Source organism: Bos grunniens, chromosome 7 (assembly GCF_055505025.1).
Source record: "Bos grunniens cultivar Pamir isolate PY7600 chromosome 7, Bosgru_T2T1.0, whole genome shotgun sequence".
Taxonomy (NCBI): domain Eukaryota; kingdom Metazoa; phylum Chordata; class Mammalia; order Artiodactyla; family Bovidae; genus Bos; species Bos grunniens.
In genome coordinates, this window is record NC_141171.1 from 4,467,944 (window position 1) to 4,486,546 (window position 18,603).

The window sequence follows — 18,603 nt, forward strand, 5'->3', positions numbered from 1 at the left end:
CCCTTTTCATGCCCTGTCTCAGCTTTGTCATCAAGGTGGCTCTGAACCCCACATCCCCAACCAGCCAGACCCCCAGGGCAAGTGCTCTGCCACACACCCCTGCAGTTATCCAGCCCCAGTGTGAAAGCAAGAGATGTTTATTAAGATTTTATTGGTGACAAAAGAGCTTAAAACAAATTGACCAAAAACCAAAAGTTACATTGCCTTGGTACAGATGTTTTTCTAATTTGGGGAACTTATAGTAACTGCTGCTAAGAAGGTGGAGAAAAAAAGCAAACAGCACAAAGCAGAGGCAAAGCATTCCAAGGAACAGAACAGGGTGGGTGTGTCACCCGCGGGGACGGCGCACAAGGGGTCACAGCAGAAACCTATCCGAACTATGCAGCTACCAAAAGAAGTGGGGGCCGAAGGCCCTGCAGCGAAGGTGATAAATAAGAGGCCTGCCAGACAAGGCGGCCTGTGCCCCCACCCCTGTGTGCCAGAGGAAGGGGGCCTGCGTCCCCTCTCCCCCGTGTGCCAGCTGGAGGCTGTGGGATAAGGCACACTGGGAGGGGGATGGTGGGGTCAGGGGCACCAGGGCCTGGACAGGCAGGGTTAGGGCTAGATGGTCCCCAACCAGGGCCGGCCAGGGAGGCCAATACCCCACCGTGTGCAAAGAGCTGGGCGTGGGGGCCTCTGCCAGCAACAGTAACTTCAAGTTGCAGTGCAGACCCAGGCAGAGGCCCCGTGTAACGCCTGATGTGACAAACTCTTTCAAGCCCTTTAGCACAAAACCAATGTATTTTGGAAACTTACTCCCTTCTCCCCCCACAAATGACCCCAGCTCATCGAAGCTGTGCCCGCGTGTAGAGTGGCTCCAAACTAGTGGGGCAGGTGAGGAACAAGGTGGGGGTGGGGGGCGTTCAGTGACTCCCAACTGGCCTCAGGGTGGTGGGGGCCTCCCTGGGGTCGGGGACGGGTCCTCCTGACTGCCGCCTTTCACCAAATCCTCAGGAAGGACCCTGGGGAAGAAGCAACTGGCCGGGGAACAGCCACCTTCCGGCCTTCCAGCCTCACGGCCAGTCCCGCCCGAAGCCCCTCCTGTGGGGCCAAGTCCATGGCGCACCGGAGCGCTCTGCCTCGTGGGAGTCCAGCAGGGCCCTCGGAGCTGCCTGCCCGGCCCAGGACTGTGCTCCCTCACTGCCCTGATGCGCTGGGAGAAGCTGCTGGAAGCTAAAAACTGAAAACAATCCTCGTCCCATTGCAGGTGTTGATTCTAATCTTGAGTTTGTGTTGGCATGTTTAAACTTCGTTTCTGGAAGCTTCTCACATCTCCCAGGCCCACCATTAAGATTTGAGAGACAAACTCAGGAAAGTATATTTTTCAGTACTCCTTAGAAAGAATTTTTAAAAAACAAACAGAAAAACACAAACCACCATATTTTCTTGAAATGAAAACCCTCCTAGAACGCAGGCAGCATGAGCGCGGCGGTATCAGAGCCGGTGTGGACAGAACCCACACTCTGTGGGGCTCTCCCGGCATGGCCACCACTGCAAGCAGCCTGCTCAGCACAGAAACGCGAAGTTTTTTCCTGCTAAAACGTAGTCCCCTTTCAATAAAAGAGAAAAAGAAAGAAAAGAACAGAGGAAAGGGCTACTCTGAGATGAGGGTCTTCCTCCCTCCGCCCTGGTCGCAGACCCAGGTGTGGATGCGGCGGGCGAGCTGGGCTCCTCGCGAGCGGGGCTGGCGGGGCTCGCTGGCGGCGGTCCTCCGTGGCCGCCCCACCTCCCGCTCTCCCTTCGTCTCCTTGCCGCCACGTGCCAGCAGTGGGCGCTCGCTCTGCCTCGGGCTCCTCTCTCCCTCGGGTGCTCCTCTCCCTCTCCTGTTGCTCACAGTGGTGCTTCAGTTTTAGCAGTGGAAAACAGGTATCCATTTATTTTTATTTTTTATTACCCAGAATAAGATGCTGATGGACTAAGCCACATAGCTTAGCTCTTCCGCTGCCACCTGTCAGGGAGAGAGGGAGGGCAAGAGGCTTTAGAACAGGTGGGAGCCAGGGCAGCTCGTGGACCTGGCCCGGAAGGCTCCCCCACTCCAGTGGCCAGCTGGGGGCCCCGACCACCGACTTCCCATCCAGAGACAAGGTGGCTGAGAGTCACGGCTGCTGGGCCTGTGCAATCAACAGCCCTGCCCCTGCTCCCAGCATCGCCAGCTCCCGCAGCCCCTGGTCACGGGCGGGTGGGGCAGGCCCAAGGCCTTCTAACTCCACTCTGGCCTTGTTATGGGCAGACAACCATGACACAGGGCCCCAGAGGGACCGAGACGCACACCCAGAGGCGCGCAGGCACCTAGGGGCTGGGCCCTCTCCACCCTCACGACCGGCCTCGTCAGGGTGAGGGGACCCTCTGCCTCCTGGCTGCCCACCAGAAGCAGCGCTAAGACCCTCTGGAGAGTGGCAGAGGAGCGCGCCTGAGGCTCATATCCCCCGCAGCTGAGCAGAGGTACCGGGACCCAGAGTGGCAGGGACAGGGTGGGCGGCCCCTGGAGGACTCGAGACCCACACCTCCTCCAGAGGCCAGCTTGCCTTCTAGTACTGGGACAGCCCCGTCACTCCACCGTGCTGGTACGCCCGCTCGCCCTGGTATGTGGAGTCTTGCGACAGCGCCACGTCGATCTGTGACTTAAACTCATCTCCAAGGTAGCTGTCCTGCGAGACAAGGTTGGAGAGATGAGCACTGAATTAAGAGGTGTACTCGTCCTCCCGGCCGTGAGAACCTGCTCTGTGTCCTACCCGTTGCTACCCCCAAGGAATCATCTGGAAACTTACCTCGAAGCCCACGTGGCAGGAAACCCACACCGGTTACCTCGCCGCTGGATATGTGCTACCCAGGACAGCACTGCGTGTGGGGTGTTCTAGACCCACAGTCCCTATGCTGAGGTCGTTAGGGGAGAGTGTCACCGGGCCTGGGTGTGCCAAGAGGGCTCCCTGGGCTGCTCTGACCCCACCGTGGGTGTGCTGCTTCACGCTAAGGGGCCAGGGCTCACCTGGGACAGCTCAGGCTGGGAGAGGCCGGGCTGGCTCATCTGGGAGGGCTGGCTCATGGAGATGTAGCCTTGGGTCAGGGCGCCCTGGGAGAAGGGCTGGGACGCCACATCCTGGCTGGCCTGGCTGTTGGGGAGATTCGTCTGACTGGGCCCAGGAAGCCCAAAGCGGTTCTTCTGGCGCCCCCCACGACCAGTCTTGCCTTTCGGGGTGCCTCGGCCTGAAAGACAGCAGTCCAGGGTTCCCTGAAAGAGGTTCTGAGCCTCACGGACAAGCACGCCTGCTCGACCCTAGGGTGTGAGTCCAGCCCAGGCGAAACCGGCTTCCCACGGGACCCCGGCTCAGCGCTCACCTGCGGCTGGCCCATTAGCTTGTCCAAAATACCCCGGTGGCGGCATGGGCGGCATGACCAGGTTGAAGGGAATGGGGATATTCATGGCAGCCACGTGGCTGGGGCCGGCGCTGATCATGCCAATCTGGTCGTGGGTCTGGAAGTACATGTTCGAGGGCCGGCCTGTAAGACACAAGGTGAACGGCAGGCGTCACACCGCATCCAAACGAGCCCTGCTCTGCCCACAGCGGGAGCATCTGTCTTGTCCTCTCACTGCTGTCTGTCCCAGTGTTGCCTGGTGTGCTCCGACAGCAAAGTCACCTGATGCCGAATCGTACAACACATCCTCCCCACCCGACAGCCTCCTGGGGCTGGTGTCTGGGAGTGAACTTTTTCTCCTGGGGGATTCTGGGAACCACTGGCCTACGGGGATGTGAAAAACGGAAACCATGCTGCATTTCTGATTTCTTTCAAGAGCCCTTTTTACTGCAAATGTTACATTACATGCTCCCACCGCCTCCCCTAAGAAAAAGCCTAAGCCTGACACACCAGTGGATCTCAGGGAAGACAGAAGCCCCAGGGCAACCTCCGGTCAAGGCAGATCCACGGGGCCTCAGGGATGAAGGGTGGACCCAGGACACCCTCAGCTACACAGGCACTCATCACATATGGTGACAAGATCTGTTGTCATTTAAGAACACAACCCCCAGTCTGAGCCTAACGACCGGAAGGACACTGCAGCAGGGAAAGGGTCTCTAACAATTTCCTGTGGAAGAGGAGCAGCTGGGGTCCACCTGCCCTGGAGGGGAATGGCAAGCATGCAGAAGGCCAAAGGCAGCTGCGAGACTTGGGCAGGTGGCAGAGCACATGGGCGAGGTGCTGGCCCTCCATGACAGCTGGCTCGGGGAAGGGTCCCGGGAGGCAGGGACCTTAGTACACAGTACACAGAACCCTCACCCAGCTAGAGAGGCGGGGCGCCCAACCCTGAGGTCTGACAGATGGAGCTGGAGTTCAGGGAAAGCAGCAAAACCTGAGACGAGGCTGCAGGTGTGCCCCTCCCACGGAGAAGGAGAGCAAAGGGCAAGCAGGGTGGGGTGAGGGCGTAGAAGCAAACTGACCGAGCTACGAGATTTGCTGAGACACCACTGCGTACGCAGAGCTGTATTATTTTAAAAACATTAGTCTTTTGAGAAATTGCCCAAGACCAATTATTTGATTTCAAACAAGCAAAGCTGAGAAATAATGCTCACTGCCAGGCAGGTTTCTGTGGACAGAGGCATGAGAGGTCAGGCAGGAGTGACAGGGCTGGAAGGTGTGGGCGTGGGAAGAGTCAACAAGTGCGGGGCCAGGCGGTCCCCCGCAGAGACTCACCCTGGCTGCTCCGGTCATAGACCGACCCTGGGATGATGGCCTCCCGGGCATCATACATGGCTGTCGTCATGAAGCGGGCTCCCTGCAAAGGGTTTAGGTCAGTGAGGAATTTATCATGCTGACACAAGGAAGAACTTTCCAAACATCTGGTGGCCTGGGAGGTGGCCAAGCTGCACACACAGAGGCTTGCCATTCATGCGCTCTGGCCTTTGCCCACCTTTCCTCGCCTGACCCTGCCTTTGATGCCCAACAGCTCGGGCAGCACCCACTCCTTAAGCCCCAGAGCACCATGGGTTTACCATGCTCCCAGCTGCTTGGGTCTGACTGCGAGCTGCTGGGTGCCACCGTGCCACCATGCTCCACAAGGGCCAAGAAGAGAAAAGCCTCAGAACAACCGAGATGCCTGGCGTGGGAGCTCTCGGGGACAGGCTAGCGTGCACCGCTCATCTTCACACACTGACGCGCTCAGCCCATCCCAGCTCGTACTCGTCACAAGTCCCACCTGCCATCACGCACTGCCACAGGCCCAGAACACCAGCCTGGGGAGGAGGGGGTTCCCAGCAGTCTCTCCCCGCCCGCAGCGGGCACTCACCGGGTTGATGGTGTTGACCAGCTTCCTGGGCTTGCTGAACTGCATGAGGCTCTCCCGCAGGTTGTTCAGGGGTCCCTCCACCAGCACCTTCTGCTCCTTGTAGTAGTTCAGCAGGTGGTTCCATAACGGCTGCTTGGACAGGGCCTTCGGGTTGCCCACGATAATGACCCCGTATCTGCAAGAGGTAGAAACCAAGAGTTTAGCCAAAGCCATGGCTTTCCAGTAGTCATGAATGGATGTGAGAGCTGGACCATAAAGAAGGCTAAGCGCTGAAGATTTGATGCTTTTGAACTGTGGTGTTGGAGAAAACTCTTGAAAGTCCCTTGGACTACAAGGAGATCAAAACAGTCAATCCTAAAGGAAATCAACCCTGAATATTCATTGGAAGGACTGATGCTGAAGCTCCAATACTTTGGCCACCTGATGCAAAGAACTGACTCATTTGAAAAGGCCCTGATGCTGGGAAAGACTGAAGGCAGGAGGAGAAGGGATGACAGAGGATGAGACGGTTGGATCGCATCACTGACTCGATGGACAGGAGTTTGAGCAAGCTCTGGGAGTTGGTGATGGACAGGGAAGCCTGGCGTGCTGCAGTCCATGGGGTCGCAAAGGGTCAGACACGACTGAGAGACTGAACTGAAAGTGCAAGGTACCCAGGCAGCTCCCCTGGCACCCTGCCCACCATGCCCGTCTTCTCAGCACACAGGAACATTGAGAGCCACCCTCAACCTCCTTGCCTAGATGCCCGGCCTGCCTATGCAGCACCCTCTGGGAATGCTGGGGATGGCTGGGTAACTGCAAACTGAGGTGACTTTCACTGGAGCCCATCCTGTAAGCTGCCAACCCTGCACTTGGGTTTATTTGAGCGCAGGTTTCTGTTGAGCCCAGATGTCAAAACATCTCTGTGGGAAGATGTACTCAGAGACGAGTCTCCTCATTTGCAGACCTGAGTCAGCCTCCTGGGCAACCAAGTCACACGTGGCAGAGGCAGATTCCACAGCTGCCTCAGGCATTCTGATGGGCTGGGCACGCCACTTGGTGCCCAAGCCAAGCTTCTGGGGAAAGTTTACATTCATCAGCTGTTTCAGGGCTCCCCTGCCTATGCTGGCTACCAAAGGAAAACCAAGGTGCCCCTCAGTGGGGAGGGAACCAACATGTGCACGTGAGTCCCGCTTGCAGCTGGCACAAGGGTGGCTGTTGCTGATTTCCTGTGGGGGTGACATGGGGTCCAGCTGATTCTCTGGGTCACTCACTACTTCAAAAGCTGTATTCCACAGCTAAACAAGGCAACCGGACAGAAAGCCACCAGGACGCAGAAGCAAAGACAACTCACGGGCCAGAGGTTCTCTCCAGACTGCTGCTGGGAGCCCTCTGCCCTGGCACTGCCGAGGCCCCTCTACCGTGCCCCGTGCCACAGCCCAAGGCGCAGCTGGGGTGCGAGAACTGACAGGAGGAGAAGCAGGCAGGGAGCAGCTCTCGGGCTAACCCCTCCCAGCATCTCAGAAAGCCTCCTATGCAAGAGGGGCCGCCTCTGCAAGGCCCAGCGAGACTCAGCTCTCCGTACCGTGCTCTGGTCAAGGCCACGTTGAGTCGCCTGGGGTCATTCAAAAATCCAATGCCTTGGTGCTCATTGGCCCGCACACAGGAGAGGATGATAAAGTCCTTCTCACGCCCCTGGAACGCGTCCACGCTGGCAATCTCCACCTCCTACAGGTGCAATGATCACGGTCAGCCAACAGGCTTCCTCCAAGGGGCTCTCAGCCCGCACGAAGTGTGTCAAAATGCACCACGGAATCCCACAGAGGAGCCTGGGACCTGAAGCTGGCAGAGCCCCCTGCTGCCAGGCGGTGGAAGGGCAGCGCTCGGGGCGTACCTGGTAGAGCTTGGTGTGCAGGGAGCCGCTGAACTGCATGTACTGCACCAGGTAGGAGCGCTGGCCCTCGTAGGGCGTGATGATGCCGATCTGGTCCGGCTTGGCGCCCGCCTTCAACAGCTTCGTGGTGATCTTCTCCACGTTTGCAGCCTCCGTCCTAAGAAAGTCAGGCTTTCACTTCCCAGGCTCCATCTCTGGGCTCCTGAGACCCCCCCAAGGCTAGAAGCTGTGGAAGGCTCAGGGGCAGCCTCGCCTCCAGTGCAACCCTGTGGAGGCCCTGCTTGGCACACCCATGGCTGGGCAGCCCAGCATTTACCAACGGAGTCAGGAGGGACAGAAAAGGCTCACATGGAGGCTCCTAAAGGATCTGCTCAACAGGAAACATACACTGAGAAGATGAGGTTGGACCTATGCTGCTGGTCTAAGTGTGTGGACAGAATGAGCACAAGGAAAACAAGGACAAGTCTCACCACGTTAAACAAGACCACAGGTGCGCAGCCGCTGGAAAAGCTGTCACCGAGGCCAGCAGGTACCACAGACAAGTCTGCTTACCTGTTCAGGTAGGAGGTGCCTGAGCTGGCAATCTCCTCTTGGCCCTGGGTCACATAGAAGAACATTGGTTTATCCGGTTGGGGCCACTGAAAGTCAAACCCCTTCTTTACACGATCCGCTGGCATCGTGGAAGAGAAAAAAGAAAACATCCTGTTAGAGAAGAAAAGTGCAGCGGGTCTGGGTGAGCTGAGGTGGAGAGCAGAGTGGAGGCCATTCCATCCTGGGTGGAGGCACACGGCAGAGCAGGAAATGACAGGCTCCAGCAACTGACCCAGGTCTGTGGGTCCCAGGGGAGGCCATTGGCGGGGGTCCTCTGACCGAAACTCCCAGCAACACTTAGCACTATAGCTGGTACAAACCTGGCTTACTCGCGGAACAGATCTCACTGTTAGTGTTTTCTGCGGCCTATGTCTGCCCCAGGGTAAAGAAGACATTCTACCTCCTTCCAGAAGGTTTATGATGTACTTTAAGGGACTCGTGTGTACCCACACCTGGCCTTTAACAACGACACTGCTGACCCCCACGCCTTGTCCCGACCAGGGCGTGCGGACAGGTGCGTCTGCCTCTGGACTCTATCTCAGGCCTGTGCGCAGCGCCTCTGGGACTGCAGCTGGACAGCAACTCGTGACATCCCCGAGTAGGAGCTGCCACCGTCCTCAAGCTCTTTTATGTTCATCTTAGGTGCTCAGCCCTCTGCAAGTCCTTACGATGCTGAAAATCAGTCTGTCCAATCAGACAGTCCATCCATTCTTTTGGGAATTTCTGACTGGAGTTACGCCTAATCAGATTAATGTAAAAAAAAAACTGGAATTTTTGCACCAAAACAGACTACCATAGATGAAGGAAAAGCCTGAGCTGTGAGGACACATGGTATGATCCCTTTTATGTCAAGCTGAAAATGAGGCAAAGACTCAATGTTTCAAGTGAGGGCAGTGGCTAGAGCAAGCTCGGGGCTGGCAAACATTTAACCACCTGCGAGGGACAGGGCAAGGGCTAGCAAACAGTGCCGGCTAATTCCCATGCTGTAGACACGCCCCCACCACTGACATCGGCCACCCTGGGGCGGGGCGCCCGCACCATCCCAGACAGGGCTCGCTGCTGGGCTGCAGGGTGCTGGTGAGGCGGGGCTTCCAGGTGCAGGTGCTGGTAAGACACGGTCCCCTCATGAGAGCTCACTAAGCCTGGGCACTTCTTTACACTTCCTCAGTTTTTAAAAAACTTACTTCGGGGGTGCCATGTCCCAGACAGTGACGGTTCAGCAGTGAACCACCGCCAGCAACCTGTGGAGCCGATGCCATGGAGAAGGTGGAGCAAGGCCAGCGGGAGTCTGTACCAGTGCTGAGTGGTGGCTTTCCCAACAAGTGTCAGCTGCGTCACCAACAAGCTCCTCGTGACCTGGCCTTTTCTAGTCTTACCACCCGGCAGACCAGCAGCTCCAAGGGTCAAGACTGTATTGCACAGCAGCCGTGTGGCCGTGGACAGGCACTCACACTTTCCGCCTCAGTCTCCTCATCTACAAAGTGAGCTAAACAAAGCTGATGTGATAGGCTGCTGGCATTAACAAGACTCTAAATCAGCAGCTCTCAAACGAATGCTGCTCTCAGCGTCTCTTTACACTCTGAAAGCGGAGCAGTCCAAACAGCTATTATTTCTGTGCATTACATCTACCGATATATATTATATTTTAAAACCCCAAAATTTTAAATAATTTAAAAAATTCATTGAAAGATGAACATATTAACTTAAAAATATTTTTATGAAAAATAATATTTCACTAAAATATATACTTAAGTGAATTTTATCAACTCACTTCACTCTCCAGCTTACTCGAGTCCTGCTCCCAGTCTCCTGCGAGCCCTCACAGCATGTGAGGCTAGAAAGGCCTCACAGATGCAAGTGGTTGGAAAAGGGACGCATGTTTGTTTTCAAACATTTATTTCGCTGTGCTAGTTCTTAGTTGCAGCACTTGAGATCTTTAGTTGTGGCACATGAACCCTTACTTGCAACGTGTGGGATCTTAGTTTCCTGACCAGGGATTGAACCCAGGCCTCTTGCACCAGGAGCACACAGTCTTAGCCACTGGACCACCAGGGAGGTCCCAGGAAGCATCTTTTAAGACCTTTCCCACTACTGTGGCATTATCTCAATTCTATCTGAAAACTGGATGGGAGGCTGCCCTGTAGCTCAGGGACGATGGCCTTTCTGCTCTGCCCTGACTCGCATGGCCTCTGACCCCCAGTGACATGGAAGCACCTTTGCTGCCTGTTGGAATGGGATGTGCTGCTCACCCTGTCAGGCAGGGCTTCCAAAGGCTGACACCCCTGACACATGTCACCACCACGATCTCATCAGAAAATTTACTCGGCACCCGGAAGACATGGTAAGCTCATACTAGGGGACACGCGTTTTCCAAAACCCTCATTTTGGAGTGAAGTCTCATATTTTATCACTGGTGATGAATACTATGAGTTGTTTTCCTTGAAGCCACAGGCCAGCTTTGATCCCTCTGAAGAAAATGCCTGTGAGCTGTCCAGTCTGTGTAACTAGCGTGTAGGTCCTTCCTTCAAGCACCTCACACACCTGCCAAGCGTCTCGGGAGACCATCCTCTCCCACCCCACACAGAATCCCAAGGACGCGCCTCAGGGACCAGTAAACGGAGGACTCTTCACTTTGAACTCAGGACAGGGCCTGCCACAGGTGTGTGGCGGTGCCAATTCACAGCAGCCTGGTCGCACCACAGGTGTCAGCACAGCCCGAAGGCGCCCGACACCCCAGGGCCACCGCCGAAGTCTGCTCTCGGGCGTGCACAGGCCTCGAGAACCGCTGACAGAGGAAGGAGTGGGGCAGGCAGTTGTCTCACCGCCTCTTCTGTGTGTGATGCACCACTGGCGGGAATCCTCACGGCTGACTCTGCGAATCTTACCAAGATGCGGGCTCCCCTTCTCCCATGCCCAAGAATGTCCTGCACTCTAGAGCATACGTTCTGCCCACTGCACCTCTCTGAGGGGCCCCTACACACACAGTCACCACCTAAGGCCACTTGAGAAGGAAGCGAGACCAGGCACTGTCCCCAGACTCCCAGCACTGGGCCGAGCTTACCTGCGGTAACGCCATTCTGGAGAGAGCCCTCGTAGAAGATGTTGGACGGGAAGGCGCTGAGCGCGGGGTGCATCCGGTACTGGACCTGGAGGCGGATGGGGCGGATGCCCAGCACCACCAGGCGTTCAAAGAGCGACTGCGACAGCCCGGCCTTGGCCGCCTTCTTGCACATCACCACAGGGCCCAGCTGGCAGTGGTCACCCACGAGGATCAGCTGTGATAAAGAGGCCCGCATCACAGTTCAAACATGGACAGCCTACATGTCCACTCAGGGACTAAGAGGACTGGGGTCCATACAACCACCCAACTACACTAATTCAAGTGGCAAGACACTGACCTGGAGTGGGAAAACTGCCCACCATACACATGGAACATGCTCTGAACCTTCACGAAGGCACTCTGTGCCGCGCCCACCCTTGGAAGACCCCCTCAAAGCCTGCTGTGCACCCCTCTGTGCTCTGCCAGGGCAGGAAACAGAGCCTAGGACACTAAAGCAAACCTCCAGCACTAAGTACCACACAGAACTAGAACAAAAGAGAGTGTACCCAAAACGTCAAATAAGACTGTGATGGACGTGCTCTGGCCCACCTGCTTGGCTCCAAGGACCACAGGGACCATGCACTCTGGCTCGGTGGCCTGCGTGCTTTCGTCGATTAAAATGGAGCGGAACTGCATCTTGGCGAGCCTCGGGTCTCCTGCGCCCACACACGTGCAGCAGATGACATCTGCGTTCTGGGGAAGAGAGCGCCAGGCCTCAGGGCACCTGCAGGTGAGGGCTCCCAGACCCCAAAGGGCAGGCAGGACGGGACGCAGACGCCACTCTGGTCCACACCCTTCCTGACAGAATCTACAGTCCAGGCTGTGGTGATCCTAAGTGCTTGCGAGTCATGCCTAAAAAAGGGCGTGGTGCCTCACGACAGCCTCTGAGGGGCAGTGCCGAGCCAGGGAAACCATGGTTTCAGTTGGTTCGTCACCTAGAGTAGGAGACAGTGCTCTGGACCTGCCCCGGGCTCCAGGCACAGACCAGGACCAGGCTCCCAAGAGTCCAGCCACAGGGAGGCTGGCAGGGAGTGGACTCTACCGCAAACAATTGTCATTTCAGACAATAAGATGTCTCTGTGTGACCTCAGAGGAAGCACACGGAGGACGGTATCAGAGTTCTCTCCTCAAATAGAAAAGAACCCACTACAGGCGCTACACATGGACTTAATGTATCCAAACAGGTCCTCTGGCCCAAAGAACATGTGAAACTCCAAGTGTCGCTCAGCCGTGTCCCACTCTTTCCAACCCCATGGACCGTGGCCCGCCAGGCTACTCTGTCCATGGCATTTCTCAGCCGAGAATACTGGAGTGGGTTGCCATTCTCTTCTCCAGGGGAATCTTCCCAACCCAGGGAGCAAACCCGGGTGTCCTACACTGCCAACAGATTCTTTACCGTCTGAGCCACCAGGGAAGCCCAAAGTGAACAAGTGAGGAAGACAAAGCCCAAAGGCCCAGACCCGTTCCCGGGCAGCAGGGCAGGTGAGGAGCTCACCATGAGCAGCTCCCTCTCGGCAGTGCGCTTCAGGGCTCTGTAACGCTTCTCGTCCGCTGACGACAGCTCCCCAGTCTCATCCTTCAGCTGCTGCAGCTTTTGGAGCTCTGGCATGCTGCAAACACAGCGTGTGAGCGGGAGGTGCGTGCCGCCAGGGCCTGCCCCGGGGAGACGTGCCTAGCCTTAAGGCCAGGGACCCGACACCCACCTGTCCATGTTCCTAATCTGGTTGTGCAGGGCCAAGAAGGACACCGGGGAGTCTATGGCCTCGCGGCTCTTGGCGCAGAGCCGCACGACTTTCAGCCCGGTCTGGTGGATCTTCTCAGTCAGCTGATCCACGGCTATGTTGCTTGGAGCACAGACCAGCACAGGCCTTCAATAAAATGTGAGCGCAATGTCAGTGCTCGCCCAGAGAAGAGCCCAGAGCAAGACCACTGTTTGGATCACAGGTGGCAGGGGAGCCGACTTAAGCTCTAAGACTAAAGCCAGGAGTGACATGGTGCTGAAGGAGCAACAAGGTGGATGGTCTGGACTTCCTGATCTTCACACTGTGCATGCCACTCCCCACTAACTCCTGATTCTGGCGTCATCACCTCGTGACCACACTGCTGAGACTTTCCAAGCGCTGAGGTGCACACAGGCACAACACAACCGAGGATGAGTCTACCCTGTGCAAGCTCACTTGTTAAAAGCGGCCACAGAGGCCAGACCTACCACCAACGGCGTAGGAAGCAGCACGCCAGGTATGCTGGGCCCCTCCGTTTCCCCACCCTGGGCCGCACAGAGCCCTACCCGTTGCCTTGCCGAGCCAGGTGGTAGACGATGGTGGCTGAGGTCACGGTCTTTCCTGTGCCCGGTGGGCCCTGGATCAGACTCAGTGGTCTCTGCAGCACAGTCTTCACGGCGTAAACCTTCGGATACAAGTAGCCGTTAGGGGTGCAGACAAGGCGGAGGGCCGCTCAGCACGCAGGCCCTGGGGCCTGGGACCCTCCTGCCCGCGGGACAGGTGAGAACCTGAGAGTGGTTGAGGTCGGGGAGCCCCTGTGCCGTGAAGCGCTTGGGCAGCTGGCACTTGATGATCACATCCTCCACCTCATGGCCAAGCAGTTTGTGGTAGATGTAGCCCGACACGGAGGTCTCATCCACGGCAAAGGTTTTCAGTGCGCTCTGCATTCTGAAGGGGAAGCTCCAGCTCAGTGGCGGGCACACGAAGGTGCCAGGCAGCCTGGCTCCCCACAACACGGAGCAGTGGGGAGACTGCAGCCACACCAAGGGCCAGGGCCTGCCAAGCAGACGCAGGCAAGCGCGGGGGGAAGGGGGTGGGCATACCTGTCGAATGAGGTTGACTTCCACACGAAATCCACCTGGAAGTTATGAGTCACCTCCACAGGGGCGCCCACGCTGCTCCGAAGCTCAATAGCAATCTCATCGCCATAATCTACACCGCCGAGTTAAGTCTCATCCTTGTCAAAGCCTTCACTCACTGAGGAGACAGCCCCTCCACACCAGACACAGGAAGCACAGCGAGAGGCCCGTGTTCTCCATGGCAGGTTCCGGCCACTGCAGCCAGGGGCGTCTTCCCCACGAGCCTAGGGTGGCATCCAGCAAGGAACAGCCAAGCCCAGGGCCCAGGTTCCACAGAGCCCTCGGGCACACGGTTCGGAGTACCCTGGTTTCTGCCTAAGCAGCTCTGTATCAGCTAGGACAACTAGAGCCTGATGGCTTGAAACAAACCAGAGTCAAAGGGGCTGCACACAGCCTTCCCTGCATTTGAGGCCTCAAGACCGCTCTCCATCGTGGCCCACACAGGTCTCTTGTACTCGGGACAAGCCCGTCGGAGACTGGGGCAGAGGGTGCCTGGGCCGGCCCTTCTTTACACAAAGGATACTATCAGGGACCTTGATGACGTGGCCGATCCCTTTCCAGAGGGGCGCCAGGTCCCCTTTGTACCGCAGGCATATCTCATCCCCTTGCATGAGCCGCATGTCTTACAGAGAGAAGACAACAGGAAACCGGCGTTTGCACACGCATCACAGACACCACCACCAACAGTTCAAATTCAGGGACACTTTACAAGGGTGAAACTAGGAATTTTATGCTACTTAGAGTCACAAATATTTTAAAACTTAAAATCACCTCTTAACCAAATTATGACTAAATCCTCATTACCAGAGTCAGTCTTGGGCAAAGTGAAGTAGGCGATTCTCTTCTTGTTAAGGCCCAGGTCCCACCTGACCGTGATGTTATCTTGAGTCTGAGCATATAAAAAATAAGAGCCCTGTTAGCCTGCAACACAGACATGGGTCTGGGCTCCTCGTGTCTGTTTTCCATAGGTAGGTGCCTCTAGGCGAGCAGCACCAGACAGCCTGAAACACCAACCAGGGCACATCCGGGAGAGAAGGCGTGAGGACCCCAAAACCTGCAGAGGACAACCAGAAGACCCCCCCACACGACGTCTGTTCTTGGAGACAGCTGCTCTGTGGGTGGTGGAGGGAGAGAAGGAAGCTGACGGCTGAGGACATGGCCCGTGAGCCTCGGGGCTCCCGATTCCCGTGCAGTTTCCGAGGAATGGGCACAGGAGCGTCCTCAGGGTGCTGCGGGCTCCTGGGGTCTGACTCTCCCCGCTGAGGCAAAGGCTACAAACCCAACTGGAAGCAATGTTTGTTGGACTTTAGGCCAGACAGCACCTAGATGGATGTTTGGCCGTGAGTGGCAGGGCACCTGCCCACAGGCCTGTCCTTATCCACGGCTCCGCCTCTCAGGGGCTGCACCGAGGCCCAAGTCAGCATGTGCAGTCTGCAGAGAAACCCACCCTCCGCAGACCTGAGGAGAGATGCTCTGTTAAAATGAACAAGCCCTCGTGCACACACCACATCACCTGCGACTCTTTCAGCTTCTTGTCGTAGTCAGCCTCCAGCTTGACCAGAGGCCCAAATATGTTCTGGTACTGGTAGGCGTCCTCGTAGCGCAGGAGGACGTGCTGCGGCTCCTCGTCCACTCCGGGCTTCTCCAGGTCCTCCAAGGTGGCAGAAGGGTTCTCCTAGAGACAAGAGCCGGCACCACGCTCTTCCCCATTCTCACCTCTACTTAAGACGCCCTGTATGCGAGTGCACACCCGTCATCACTTCTCAGGACGAGCAGGGCTCCCAGTGGCCCAGCCCTCTCATCAGGAAGCCCACGTGACACACAGAGGGGGAAGCCCCAGGAACACAGCCTGACACACTTATCCCACCAGGTGGGCACGTTCCTCAACCAACACCTAGCCCCTGACACGGGAGAGGTTATTCTCCCCAGCTGCCAGAAAGAGCACTGGATTCCCCAAGTGTGTAAACAGAAAGGAAGGCCCGCCTCCCCGTTTCCTCCTGATCCTACTACGCTGCACCAAAAGGAGAAACACACTCTCTCTTGGCAGGTAAGTGGGCTGTTTAGATATAAACAAGAAGAGTGAGATAACTGCGGCAACCTGAAAATCAAGGTGGAGAGGGTCCCTGCTAGCCAATGCTTCACAAATATTTTGCCCTGCAGCTGAAGAGAAGATAAATTCACATTTTTTAAATTATACGGGTGCCTAATTAAAATCTCTAGCCTAATTAATTATAACAGCAATTAGGGGTTCTCGGCTGTTCACCAGTTAAGATGCTGAGCTTCCATTACAGGGGCTCAGGTTCAATCCCTGGTCAGGGAACCAAGCCCCCACATCCTGCACCAAAAATAAATAAAATGTGTACATGTGTGTGTGTGCAAGCAGCCAGAACCAGAGGAGGGCTTCCCTGGAGAACGGCCTGTGGGCAGGGCAGGAATCTTGCGGGCCCCCAGCCTGGTGTCGCCCTGGCTCCAACATGTCACACGTCTCAAGCCCAACCAGGTTTCACACAGTCCCGGCTGTCTGCTCGGGCCCGGCTCCTCCTGGCGTGTCCAGCTGCAGTCGCTGACCACCAGCTCCCATCCTCCTCCTTCCCACCAGCCACCCCTGCCCTCAACAAGAACAGAAAAACTCCACTGGCCAGAGCTTTCCTTTCCCAGAGGCCTGGCAGGAGGCATCCCTGGCACCCTCCTTCCTGTTTCTGAGGACCCCAGCCCCGGTCCCAGCCCCCTCCCCCACCAACACGTGGCACGGAGCGGGACGTGCTTTGCCACAGGCCCTCACCTTCCAGAGCTCCTCCAGCTTGTTGATCTGCTGGGCGGTGATCTGCCGCGCCCGCAGCTGCTCCTGCTCAGAAGGGATCTTGACCAGCCAGGACAGGAAGCACCGGTCCTGGATCAGGGGCTGCCACTGGGAGCTGTCCCAGTTGATGTCCTTGAGGCTGCTCTGACTGGCACAGGGCTGCCTGCAGAAACCCCGAGGGCGGGGAGAGCCCAGGTGAGGATGACCTCTGCCCCTGCCCCAGGCTTATTACCTCTTACTTCAGAGTGGTGCTCCCTACATTTTACTGTATGATCACAGTGCCTTTAAATTGTTAGCAATAAATGCATCTCCTCATGCACTTGAGGTCTGAACTCTTAAAACTTTTATGATTTAACCAGAAGACACCCCAAAAGGATCATATGACATTCCTAGCTCTGTAACAAGCCCCAACCCTCCAAACCTCCTTAGACCGCGCCAGTTGGCAGAAACCACTTAAAACTATTTTAAAGCTCCAGAGAGTTGGCGCCGTGGAGAGCCTGAGTCTTCGCCTGAAAGGCACCCCCCCAAACAAGGGAACTGGGGCCCTGCCCTCACCTGCACAGCAGCACCACAACCGAGTCGGCCTTGGCAGGGATGAAGCCGAGGAGGAAGACGTTGCGGCAGCCGCAGTTATAACACTCCAGAACCGTCTCCCCTAGGGGCCCATCCTTGTGCAGAGTCACCTCTTTGCATTTTGCCCTCACAAGGTGATTTACAATGTGGCTGAAACCAGGAAATGATCAATAGTTAACACCCAAAGTTTGGCTTTTCACCACTTCCAATTTTCGAGCTCCGTTAAAAGTTCCGGTACCGTTCACGGTCCATTAGCAGGAATGGTCACACCTCATCCATCTGGCATCCAGAGGGACCGGCCTGCCCCTGAACTGGCTCCCCACTGAGCGCAAAAATCGATCTGACTTGAACCATTTCTAAGGAAAACTTCCCTAACATGCTTCACACAGTTCCCTCTTGCCCCATTCCTGCTTTCTTAAATCCAGCTTATTAGGCCTGACTGAATCTAACTCGGGTGCCAAGGCTGCTGTCTTGGAGAGGAAGGCTCGCCCCTTCACTGCTCCTATTCACTCAACGTAGTTTCTCCGCTGCTCCTTTCAAAGTCACTTCTCCTGGCCCCGCGCCTGCTTCCAGGAGCAACACCCCTTCTCATTTGCTGCAGGCCAGGAAACCTGATAACCAAATGTACTAGAAACCTGAGGACAGCAAAAAAATACGGAGCAGGGGGAGGTCAAGGCTACTCTCCGGAAGCACAGGGCCAGCTCTGAACTGTCTGGAAGCCCCGCTGTCTCAGCTCTTTCCTTGTTGCGCGTGGCCAGAACTCTTGACGCCTTTCTCATTTCCGGGACACGGCTCACCTAAGCCAGGCCCTGAGTCCCTGGTTTAGCGCTGAACTCGCCCTCCCCAACACCAGCCTCACTCGGGGCCCCAGGTAGTGCCTGCTCCTGCCTCAGCTCTCCCAGCCTCCCCAGCAACCCCCAGCCTTGCTGTGCGTGTGTCACACGCTGAGTGCGCCTGCTGGGCCTCCAGCCTTCCCTGCTGCTCCCCTCGCGTCACCCTGGGAAACCCCTCCTGTGCACGCTTTGGCTCAGAGGCCAACATCCTAATCCTCTCTGGCCCCACAAAGATTGTCAGATTACCCAGCTAATCACCACTACTCTCTGTACCTCCAAAGCCCCCACCCCTCCTCCCCTCCTGGAGCTGCCACCCCTGGGTATTCTACCGGAATCAGTGATTTCCTCCTGTCTTTTCTAGGCCCACCACGCTCTACCACGTTGGAAGCTTCCTGAAGGCGGGTTCATCACCTTCACAATTTGACCTTGCACAGAACACAGTGCTGGCTGACCAAGTCTGTTTTCTCTCAGAGGTTCTCTGCTCACTTCCCTGACCTTGGCTCTGCTGACCTGAAGATGGGGTTGCCAACTAAGGCAAGTTTTATTTAATTGCTTTTCCTGCAAGAGAGGAACTAATGCAAACACAGTAACACTTAAATTACCCAGAACATTTGGAAAGTGAGATACCAGCCTCTTCTGGGCACCCTAAAGATGCT

The 18,603-nt window shown here is 56.5% G+C and overlaps 1 protein-coding gene across 6 annotated transcripts in view; it reads right to left on the reverse strand.

The window, feature by feature from the left end:
• Nucleotides 1-121: 121 nt before the first annotated feature.
• UPF1 (UPF1 RNA helicase and ATPase) overlaps nt 122-18,603 on the reverse strand; it is a 33,620-nt gene continuing 15,138 nt past the window's right edge. For 2 of the 6 annotated variants that reach the window (XM_086408260.1, XM_086408258.1), the window contains 21 exons: nt 17,097-17,264; nt 16,524-16,704; nt 15,255-15,416; nt 14,546-14,630; nt 14,265-14,363; nt 13,706-13,814; nt 13,391-13,550; nt 13,169-13,287; nt 12,585-12,749; nt 12,377-12,491; nt 11,431-11,574; nt 10,843-11,056; nt 7,743-7,860; nt 7,191-7,347; nt 6,882-7,024; nt 5,318-5,492; nt 4,726-4,807; nt 3,376-3,537; nt 3,026-3,243; nt 2,565-2,687; nt 122-1,987 (listed from right to left, as the gene is read on the reverse strand). In XM_086408260.1, coding sequence (XP_086264386.1) covers nt 2,568-2,687; nt 3,026-3,243; nt 3,376-3,537; nt 4,726-4,807; nt 5,318-5,492; nt 6,882-7,024; nt 7,191-7,347; nt 7,743-7,860; nt 10,843-11,056; nt 11,431-11,574; nt 12,377-12,491; nt 12,585-12,749; nt 13,169-13,287; nt 13,391-13,550; nt 13,706-13,814; nt 14,265-14,363; nt 14,546-14,630; nt 15,255-15,416; nt 16,524-16,704; nt 17,097-17,264 — 2,896 coding nt within the window. In that variant the 3' untranslated portion in view covers nt 122-1,987; nt 2,565-2,567. Of the gene's footprint in view, nt 1,988-2,543; nt 2,688-3,025; nt 3,244-3,375; nt 3,538-4,725; nt 4,808-5,317; nt 5,493-6,881; nt 7,025-7,190; nt 7,348-7,742; nt 7,861-10,842; nt 11,057-11,430; nt 11,575-12,376; nt 12,492-12,584; nt 12,750-13,168; nt 13,288-13,390; nt 13,551-13,705; nt 13,815-14,264; nt 14,364-14,512; nt 14,631-15,254; nt 15,417-16,523; nt 16,705-17,096; nt 17,265-18,603 lie in introns of all 6 variants that reach the window. The other 4 variants (XM_086408259.1, XM_086408256.1, XM_086408263.1 and 1 more) reach the window with 3 other exon arrangements.